The following is a 9,647-nucleotide window of genomic DNA, read 5'->3' on the forward strand; positions in this document are numbered from 1 at the left end:
CTGCTGCTCGTTGTAGCCCTTGCGCAACAGCCCGTTCTCGCCCTTGAGCTGCAGGCTGGTGTCCCCCTCGGCCTGCAGCTGCTTGCGGTACCTGCAACGAAGGACAGGCAGGCACACGGGCTCGCAGGAGCGGCATCGGCTGCCTGGCAGTCGGTTGCATCTCTGCCCAGGCCCCAGCGCCCTGCCTCGCCAGCCTCACCCCCACCCTACAGCCCCACAAGCATCCTCACAGGCCCGCAAGCCACAAACCCCTGCGCCCTCACCTCTCCTTGAGCTCCTCCACCTCCCGATCCACATCCTCCTCCATCTGCCGCCGCACCTCCGCCGCCTCCCGCTCCCCGTCGCCCTTCTCGGCCGCCAGCGCGCCGTACCGCGCCCGCTCCGCAGCCAGGGCCGCCTGGTGGGCCACCCCGAGCTCCTCCACCACCCGGGCATGCTGCTCCACAAGCGCACGCATCTGACCCTCCCACCTGCATGCAATGGGGCAGGGGGCGCGCTCGGAGGCCTGCCCTTCTGCTCTGGAGCAGGAGCAGCCGCCTGGGACCTACCCCCCTTCCCACACAACACACAGACACGTGCATGCCACGCCGCTGCCATTCCCACCGACGCCCACCAACCCCTTCCCCCTGCCAGCCACACACGCGCCCTCACACGCACGCCGCAGCCTGCGAGCAGCGCTGCCCCTCCTCACTTGGCGTTGAGCGCGTCCTTGGCCGCCCCCGCCTCCTGCACCCGCTCCATCTCATGCACCAGCTTCTGCTGGAACTGGGAGTCCAGGGCCACCAGCTGCGCGGCGGCTGCCTCCTCGCCGTCCCGCAGGCGCGCCTCGTACCGGGCTTCCAGCTCAGCTCGGTCCGCCAGCAGCGCGTTGTACCTGCAGGGATCTCAGGATGCGCGACAGGAAGGGTGTGTGGTGGGGAGGGATATGACGTGGCGGTGGCCAGGCGAGATGGCGGTGGATGTGGATGTGGGTGGGTGTGTGGTGTCAGGATGGAGGAATGAGACAGGTGCGTTCGCAGGGAGCCGAGGCCCCACAGCAGGAGCCCGGCGCCCGCCTGCCTGCCCCGCCCGTTGCCGCTGCCGCCGCCGCCGCGCCGCGCGCACCTCTGCGCCGCCTCCGCCGCCTCGCTGGCGGCCTTGTCCGTCAGCTGACGCAGTTTCTCGTTCAGTGCCAGATCCTTCAGCTTCAGCTGGTACTCGTTATGGGCAGTCACCTCCGCCACCTGCAGGCCAGAAGCACAGCAGAGCGAGGTGGGGGTGCCCGGTCGCAGGGCAAACGGTCCAGGGAGGCAACCGTTGGGTTGGCAGGGTGGGTGCCCGGTCGACTCCCCAGCTTGCCCAGGCCGAGCCCTCGCGCCGGACCAGCAGGCAATATGCTGCAGGGCACCCGCAGCTGCATGCACAGGCGCTCCCCGCAGACCCCCAGCTTCCCAGCCCGCAGCCAGAACAGCCCCCCTGCACTCCAGCTCCACACCACAGCCACCCCCACCTGAGCCTCCAGCTCAGCCATGCGCTCCCGCCGCTCATCGATGTCGCCCCGCCCCACGAGCACCTCCTCCCCAAACGCCACAGCCTCGCCCTCCTTGCGGCTGCAGGAAGTCTGGGCAGGAGCGGCGGGGTGGGGCAGCGGCCCCGCAGCCGTGCTGTGACCAGTGCTGAGCTGAGCCGTCAATCGCTGTTCAGCCAGCCAACCAACTGCACCCAAACCCCCTCTCCCCTCTGCTCCTCCTCCTCCCTTCCTAACCAAGTAAAACTCACGTGAGGAAGCGGGCGGCGTCGCGGTCCTTGACATCAAACACAAACAGGCAGCCGTCGGCGGTGGCGGCAAACAGCGTGGCCTCGTCGCGCGTCGCCGCCAGGCGCGTGATGGGTGCGCCGCCGCACCGCAGCACCTGGCACTCGCAGGCGGGGCCCAGCGGCAGCTTGTAGCACCGCACCGCGCCGTCGTCGGTGGCGGCAAACAGCAGGCGGCCGCCTGCGGCAGCGGCAGCGGGAGCGGCGGGCGGCATGCGGGGGTCGCATGCACTCGCTTGGCGAGCCTGTGCCTTTCGAGGGGAGTGGCTGGCTGCACTGGACGATTCGCAGGCTGCCAGCAGCAGCAGCAGCAGCAGCAGCAGCCCAGCAACGCCAGCCCCAGCAACGCCAGCCCCAGCCCCAGCAGCACACTGCCACCACCGCCAACCTGGACCGGGTGCCACAATCTGGGTGATGACCGTGCCGGCATCCACCTCAGCAGCCACCTGCAGCCCGCCGCCGGCGCCGTCCTCCAGCACACGCAGCTTGCGGTCCAGCGCGGCGGCAAAGATGGAGGCGGCGGGGCCGCTGGCAGCCGCCGCGCTGGTGGCGGCGGTGGAGCCGGCAGCGTGCGTGCCGGCCTGCAGCGGGGGGCAGGCACCGCTCCGCGGTTTGCAGCATGTGACTGGCTGCTGTGCTGCCCGTGCCAGTTACATTAGTGGGACCACTTACCACACAGGTGTAGTTCCACCCCTTCTGCACAAAGTCGCGGGTGCGCCGCCCCTCCAGCACCCGCCACTCATACACCGCGCCGTCCATGCCGGCTGTCACCAGCGTGGCATCGTCTGGAGGCCACCACAGGCCGTGGCACCTGGCCTCGGGTGGAAAGGAGGTGGCCCGAGGTGGAAAGGAGTTAAGGAAGGGTTTTATAACCAAAGAGGGCAGAACAGGGCAGGGGCGCACGGGGCACCGCACAAGGGCAACGCCAACGGTCAGGGAGTGTCACACCAGCGTTGGACCACAAGGTTAAGAGTTGAGTAAGCTGCAAAAGGGGAAAGACAGCAGGGCCTGCATGCATGCCGCCGCAGCCATGCACGCCTCCTTGCTCGCCCAGGCCCAGGCCCACCTTGCCGTTGTGGCCGCGCAGTACCGCCAGGCTGGCGGCGGTATAGGTGCAGTACACGTGCACCGTGTTGCCGTTGGTGGCTGCAAAGTACTGACCGCCGGTGGAGAAGCAGCAGTCGCGGGCGGCCTTGATGGGCAGCTCGCGTACCACCTGCAGGTCGTCTGCAGGGCGGCGGCGGCGAGATGGGCAGGAGAGGCGCGTGTGGCTGGCTCATGGGCAGCCGGCTGGGCGCCGTGACGGCCAGCTCTATCCTGGCCCTCCTCCCAAAGTGACCTCACAGACCTGCTGTGCCCCTGCTGCATGCTGCCTCCCCAACAGACTTGCCAAGGCAGTGCCCAACATCTGCCTAGCCGCATCCCCCATCCTGCCCCCCACTTCCATCCGGCGTGCGCCACCCACCCGCCAGCACCGTCATCAGGCGCAGCTTGTCGGCGCAGCCCGCCAGCAGCAGGTAGCCGGTGGAGTGCAGCGCCAGGCTCAGCACATCCTCCTCAAACGCCTTGACCTGCGGCGCGGCGGGGCGCAGCAGGCAGCAGCAGTGCCAGCACGCGGGATGCCAACCCAACCCACCCCATCCTCCCCCTGCTGCATATCACTCGGCTGCAGCTGCTCACCCCGCCCACACAGCCAACCCTGGCCCAGGACACCAGTTCCCAGCAGCTGCCCGCCCACCCAGTCGATGGACTGCCGCCCTCCGCCAAGCAGACGACCATCCAGCCCATCAACCCACCAACCCCTCGGGATACCCCTCGGGATACCCCTCGGGATACCCCCCGCCCGCCTGCCCACCCACCAGCTCCGCAGACTTGTCTGCATAGTTCCAGATGCGCACGGTGCGGTCGGCGCCGGCTGTCGCCACCACCGCGCGCCGCACGCACGTGGCCAGCCCCGTGACCTCGCTGCCGTGGAACCCCGGCGCCAGGCGCTGCAGGCCCGTGAAGGCGCCGCGCCGCTCGCCCGGCGCCACCGCCAGCGTCAGCAGCTGGTTGTTGGAGGTGAGGCACGCCACGCTGTCGTCTACCGGTGAGACAGCCAGGCTGCAGGCGCGGACGTGGGAGGAAAGGGCGGCGGGCGGCGCTCCCGAGGGCGCCGGCGCCGGCCCCCGGGCTGGCGCGCCGGCGCCGGCGCCAGCCGCAGAACCGGATGCGCCGCCCGCAGCGCCGTCCCTGGCTGTCGGCAGGCCGCCGGTGGGGCTGGTGCTGTCGATGCTGTAGGTGCGGGACAGGCGGTACGGCTTGGACTCGCTGTCCCGCTCAAACGCCAGCAGCGCGCCGCGGCTCGTGCCCGCCACAAACCCCTGCGCCAGCCCGCCGCCAGCCCGGCTGTGAGCGCCAGGGCTTGTGCCCGCTCTGCCCAAGCAGGCGTCCGAGCCACGGTCAAACAGCATACCCACAGCGCGGCACATCCCCACCGCCGACGCCGCGCACCTTGCCATACGCCGCCACCGCCTCCACGCCGCACCCCTCCTCCAGCGCCACCGCCTGCCACACGTCGCCCTCCGCCACCACCAGCACCTCTCCTTTCCTGGTGCCCACCACTACCACTCCCTCTGCGTCGTTGTCCAGCAGCCAGGCGTGGCAGGCGTACTGCGGGGCGTCCCGCTTGGACAGCAAGTTGGGCAGCGCGCGCAGCGTGTGGCCCTCCTCCAGGCGGTACAGGCAGCACGTGCCCTCCCCCACCACGCTGACGTGCTGCGGGTCGTCGCCTGGAGCAGCAGGCAGCAGGCGGGACGGCACAAGGGCAAGGCCGCTGTGTCCAGACAGGCACGGGAGGCTCCTGGGCTCGCGCCACATGAGTGCCACTGGCGGGCTGCACCGAGCCTGCCGCTCTCCCGTCCGGCGGCACCAGCGCACCTGGCTGGAACAGGCACTGCACCACGGTGTGTCCCTGCTGGCTGACGGTGCGGGCAGTGGCCAGAAGCTTGGACTTTTCCCAGGCCCACAGGCACAGGGTCCAGTCGGGCGCGCCTCCCTGGGCGACCAAGAGGCGCCCATCGCTGCTGAAGGCCACGCTCACAAATTCCTGCAGGCAGCAGGGTAGCGCCGGGATGAGCGGAGAGTGTGGACGCCAGTTTGTGAACACAGCGAGGCAGGGCGTGCCACCCGCCGCCAACCGCCGCCGCCGCCCGCCTTGGTGCCCTCGGCGCTGCTGGTCAGGATCTTGCGGCGCTTGAGGGTCTGCAGGTCGAAGACGGTGACGGTGGCCTTATCCCCTCGCTCCGCCAGGGCCAACAGGCGCCGGGAGGGGCAGACCGCAATGGCCGTGATGGTAGCGGCGTCTGGGCTGCCCGCCACAAAGCGCTGGGCCTTGGTGTCGGGCTGGTAGAGGACCACCGATTGGCCGCACAGGTAGGCAAGCGTGCTCTCATCCGCCCAGCACAGGCCCTGGGCTCGGGAGCCGAAGGCTCCGAAGCAGTGCCTGCGCGGCAAGGGCTGCTGGTCGGTGTCGCTGCGCCCCCCGGCATCCCCAATTCGCATCCGCAGCGCACCTGGGCTGCAGGGCAGACACTGCAGCGGCCACCCCTGTGGACGCCACCCCCGCCATCTCTGACTGCCCTGGTCAACACCAGGCCTTGCCTCACAGGAGTGCCAGGGCCGGCGGAAATCAGAGCAGAAGAAGGCGAATGAAGCAGCAACAGCGAAATCCAAGCTAGAAAGAAATGTCGCAAGCCATGCCGCCGCTGGCAGCACCGCCCTCACCCTTACGCGCCGTCCCCTCCTGCGCCAGCTGCTGCTGCCGCGGCGGGCTGCTCTTCCCCTGCCGCCGCGGGCTGCTCTTTCCCTGCCGCCGCGGGCTGCTCTTTCCCTGCTGCAGCGGGCTGCTCTTCCCCTGCAGCGGCCGCCGCCGCCGCCGCGGCCGCCTGGTCTGCGGGCCCTGGGATGCGGCGGTAGACATGGCGCCACGTCTTGCCGCCGTTGCGCGCCACCTTCTGCCCCTCCTCCGTGCCCTCCAGCAGCAGCTGTGCAGCAGGGTCGCTCTCAAGCTCCTCATCACTCACCCGCTCAAACAGCGGGTGCGCCTCCAGCCTGTCGCGCTGCAGCGGGCAGCGAGGGAGCAGGAGGGGTGGGGGTGGGGTTGAGGAAAGACACACGGGGTGGGGGTGGCAAGGAATGTTCGTCTCCTGCCCTTGCAGCGAGCTTGTGAAGGCAGCCAGCGAGGCCTCATGCTTGGCGCGAGTGTGCGGCCACGCTCACGCCTATCCCAGCTGAACTGTTAGACACCACCCACACGCCCCCACCCCCACCCCCCCGCCCACGCGGGCAAACACCCACCTGCCAGTCCCCCAGGTCCTCCACATCGGTGATGGTGTACAGCAGGCCGCCCGGGCGCAGCAGGTAGGCGTACTCAGCCAGCAGCGTGCGCTGGATGATGCGGCGGCGGTGGTTGGCTGCCTTGAAGTGAGGGTCCTGCGGCGGCAAAGGGGCCGGAGCGGCGGCCGGGTGGCGGGAGGAGGGAGGAGGGAGGGAGGGCGCGGAGGGTGAGCGGAGGCCAGGGAAGGCGCGGCGCGGAGGGCAGCGCGGCATGGGGGTGCGCTGAGGGGAGGGAGTGGCGGCGGGAGGCCGGCATGCGTGCATGGCGAGGTGGCGGCGCCAGCCGCGGGGGCATTCCACAAGCCGTGCCCCGCCTGTGCCCTGGTGCCCACCACCCCAGCCTGCCCATGCTCCCTCTCCCGCCCATCCCAGCCCCGCGCCGGCCGCTCACCGCAAACAGGAAGAAGAGCTTGGTGAGCTGGCCCTTTCTGAAAAAGTTTGTGATGAACTTCATTGCGTTGGTGCGCACCACCGAGCAGTTCTGGTACTTGCCGGGCTGCTCCTTGCGCAACGCCAGAATGCGCTCCTTGACATACTCTGCGCCCAGCTCACGAGGCGGCAGCGGCGGCGGTGAGCGCGCACGCGTGGCAGGCGGCGGCGGCGGCATGGCAGCCGCGGCGTGGCATCGGCGGCGGCTGCACGGCAGCGGCCGCGGCGCGTGCGCCCCGAAGCATGCAGCGAAGAGGCGGCGAGAAGGTGGCGGCCTCCAGCCCAGCATCCATGCTATGCACCGCAAGCCTGCAGGCTGCGCCCTGGCTCCCAACAGAACGCTTTGCGCCTGTTGCTTGCTCGGGTGCGGGTGGCGGCCCCCAAGCCCCACCTGTGACCTTATCCCGCAGCTCCATGGCCATGATCAGCTTGTCAGGGTAGGCCTCCGCCAGGCGGATCGTCAGCCCGCCAAAGCCGCAGCCGACGTCGGCAAACTCGACCTGGGGCGGCGGCACGCCAGCGGCGGCCGCCGCCATGTGCAGCTCGGGGTAATGAGCAGCCCTGCAGCGGCGGAGGCCGGGTGGGGAGGTGGGCGGACGCGCATGGCAGCAGCAGCGATGGCAGCGCTCCAGGCAGGCAGATTAGCAGCAGGCTTGAGGATGGCTACGTGGCGACAGGGTGGCGGCGGCGGGCGGCGGCGGCACGCACCAGTCGACGTGGTCTGGGCTGAGGGGCACGGGGAAGTGGGCGTCGTTGAGGGGGTTACTGTGCGCCCTCATGCGATACATCTGCTTCTTGGGGTGCTTGACCACCTCCTGCGCAGCGCAAGTGGGCGACCCATGCGGGTTGGGTGGAGTTGCCTGCGGGCCCCAAACTCATATGCCATGCACGCTGCTGCATGCCTGCTGGGGCGCCTGGGCCTCGCCGCCCTCCTCTCTGGCACGTTTGGGTGCCATTGTCGCTGCTGGAGGCTAGGGGGTGCGGGGCCGGGGCGGAGGTGAGCTGGGCAATGCGCAACATCGTTTGCACGCGCTGGGAACGCCCAAACCAGCAGGAAAGACGGCCGCCAGCCTGGCCTTTGCCCTGAACTTGTCCCCCGCTCCGGCACGCCCCAGCTACACTCATCAGGTTGCGGTGGTGGTGCAGCGAGTGTCGGAGACCATGGATCCTTACAAGGCGAGTGGCACAGCGACTTCCGAGACAGCCAGGCCGATTGCGTTCGCAGCAGCGTGCAGCGCGCTCCCTGGGCCATGCTGCATGGCTCTGGAAGCCGTGTGTGTGGCGCTGGGAGTGTTGGGTGACGGGTTGGGCGCGGCCCCCTCAGCATTCTCATGCTCCCGGCAATCGGCGTAGAGCACGCCGCTGCCGGCCCCGCCTGAGCAGCCTGCACACTCTCTGCAGCGCCGCCGCGCCGCGTGTGACGCGGCCGTCAGAGCCGACGCTGCCGTCGCTCGCCGCCGCTCCTGCTGCTGCCTTTCTCATGCCCCCTTGCACCTGCCCGCCCTGTTCGCAGTTCCGCCCCTCCTCGGCGCACAACAGCCCCCACTGGACCACCAACTCTGGGGCGCCGGTGAGGCAACCAGGAGTGGCGTGGGGCTGCCCGCCGCCACGCCGCATTCCGGACTGCCGCAGCGGCAGACCTCCCTGCCGCCTAACCGCCACCCGTTGCACCTCGCGTTGCCTTGCTGCGCAGGTGTACAACAACAACAACTCGCTGACGGTCGGCGTGGGAGGCAAGCCGCGAGCTCGCCTCTCTCCCTGCCTGCCTTGCACACGTTTTGTTTTCCTCCGCCATTTTCGATGTGGCAGCTCGACCCCCGCCTTGCCTCCTCCTCACCTACCCCTCTCCCGTCCCGCAGGCCCCATCCTGCTGGAGGACTACCAGCTGACCGAGAAGCTGGCCAACTTTGACCGGGAGCGCATCCCGGAGCGGGTGGTGCACGCGCGGGGAGCGGCAGCCAAGGGCTTCTTCGAGGTGCGGCCCGGCGGCGGCAGCAGCGGCGCGGGGCACTGCTGCCGGCACGGCACCCGGCCGCCTGCCCGCGGCCCTCAGCGTCAGCCCCGCAGCGCGGCTGGCAGCGGCGGCGCGCGGCGCCACGCCCTCTGCTGCAAGGCGGGCCGACCTTCCTTGCAGCCTCGCAATGCGATGATACCCTAACACTCAACGCTCCCCTTCCCCGCTGCCCCTGCCGCCCTCGCAGGTCACCCATGACGTGTCCCACCTGACCAGCGCAGACTTCCTGCGCGCGCCAGGCGTGCAGACGCCCATCATCGTGAGTCGGCGGCGGGCGGCGCGGGAGCAGCAGGCGGCGCGGGGGCCGCCCTTGTGCCCTGTGCCCTGGTCGATCCCCTGCCCTGCCCTCCCCTCCCCATGCAACACCACCAACACCACCAACACCAACACAAAAAAACTATATACTGTGTGTGTGTGTGTGCCCCAGGTCCGCTTCTCCACCGTCATCCACGAGCGGGGCTCCCCCGAGACGCTGCGCGACCCGCGCGGCTTTGCCATCAAGTTCTACACCCGGGAGGGCAACTTCGACATGGTGGGCAACAACATTCCGGTGAGGCGAGCCCGCGGGCGGCGGCGGCGGTGGTTGGCGGTTGCGGTGGTGGGCGGCAGGCTGTGGTGGGCGGCAGGCGCAGCAGCAGGGGGTCGGCGGCCGCGGCTGTGGTGGTGGCGATGGTTTGGCCGGCGGCGGCGGCGGCAGTTGGGGGGTGGGTGGGTCCGTCGCGCAGGCGCGGGCGATGCGGTACTGGCGACATCCGGCTGCCCCCGCCGCTCGTTTGGATCGCCTCCCTCCTGCCGCTGGCCCGCCCCGTGGCTCCCCCTGGTCCTCTGCCTGGCCCACCCCTTTGCACGCTGTCCTCCCTCAACCCCTTGCCTCCGCCCCCGTTTTTCCTTTCAACCCCTGCCTCCCCCTTGTCCTCCCGCACCTCAAACCCCTGCCTCCCGCCTGCCCTCCCTCAAGCCCCCGCCTCCCGCCTACCCTCCCTCAAGCCCCTGCCTCCCCGCTGTCCTCCCTCATGCCCCTGCCTCCCCCCGT

The 9,647-nt window shown here is 70.1% G+C and overlaps 3 protein-coding genes across 3 annotated transcripts in view; 1 reads left to right on the forward strand and 2 right to left on the reverse strand.

The window, feature by feature from the left end:
• CHLNCDRAFT_133784 (hypothetical protein) overlaps window positions 1–5,337 on the reverse strand; it is a gene marked incomplete at both ends in the record, with an annotated part of 5,727 nt that extends 390 nt beyond the window's left edge. Inside the window, 14 exons of the mRNA XM_005847663.1 lie at window positions 29–91; window positions 264–470; window positions 692–874; window positions 1,105–1,223; window positions 1,490–1,589; window positions 1,759–1,975; window positions 2,183–2,375; window positions 2,467–2,610; window positions 2,861–3,021; window positions 3,260–3,365; window positions 3,591–4,157; window positions 4,288–4,565; window positions 4,714–4,882; window positions 4,963–5,337. Coding sequence (XP_005847725.1) covers window positions 29–91; window positions 264–470; window positions 692–874; window positions 1,105–1,223; window positions 1,490–1,589; window positions 1,759–1,975; window positions 2,183–2,375; window positions 2,467–2,610; window positions 2,861–3,021; window positions 3,260–3,365; window positions 3,591–4,157; window positions 4,288–4,565; window positions 4,714–4,882; window positions 4,963–5,337 — 2,882 coding nt within the window. The remainder of the gene's footprint in view (window positions 1–28; window positions 92–263; window positions 471–691; window positions 875–1,104; window positions 1,224–1,489; window positions 1,590–1,758; window positions 1,976–2,182; window positions 2,376–2,466; window positions 2,611–2,860; window positions 3,022–3,259; window positions 3,366–3,590; window positions 4,158–4,287; window positions 4,566–4,713; window positions 4,883–4,962) is intronic.
• A 224-nt stretch (window positions 5,338–5,561) lies between these two features.
• On the reverse strand, window positions 5,562–7,725 carry CHLNCDRAFT_133785 (hypothetical protein; the record flags this gene model as incomplete). The annotated part of the gene is made up of 6 exons (XM_005847664.1): window positions 5,562–5,894; window positions 6,133–6,267; window positions 6,563–6,708; window positions 6,992–7,161; window positions 7,309–7,415; window positions 7,720–7,725. 6 exons carry the CDS (start codon window positions 7,723–7,725, stop codon window positions 5,562–5,564), a joined length of 897 nt encoding a protein of 298 aa, XP_005847726.1.
• A 17-nt stretch (window positions 7,726–7,742) lies between these two features.
• Window positions 7,743–9,647, forward strand: part of CHLNCDRAFT_57817 (hypothetical protein) — a 5,578-nt gene continuing 3,673 nt past the window's right edge. Inside the window, exons 1-6 of the mRNA XM_005847495.1 lie at window positions 7,743–7,776; window positions 8,114–8,170; window positions 8,294–8,333; window positions 8,460–8,575; window positions 8,802–8,873; window positions 9,042–9,164. Coding sequence (XP_005847557.1) covers window positions 7,762–7,776; window positions 8,114–8,170; window positions 8,294–8,333; window positions 8,460–8,575; window positions 8,802–8,873; window positions 9,042–9,164 — 423 coding nt within the window. The 5' untranslated portion in view covers window positions 7,743–7,761. The remainder of the gene's footprint in view (window positions 7,777–8,113; window positions 8,171–8,293; window positions 8,334–8,459; window positions 8,576–8,801; window positions 8,874–9,041; window positions 9,165–9,647) is intronic.

Source organism: Chlorella variabilis, assembly GCF_000147415.1.
Source record: "Chlorella variabilis unplaced genomic scaffold CHLNCscaffold_10, whole genome shotgun sequence".
Taxonomy (NCBI): Eukaryota; Viridiplantae; Chlorophyta; class Trebouxiophyceae; order Chlorellales; family Chlorellaceae; genus Chlorella; species Chlorella variabilis.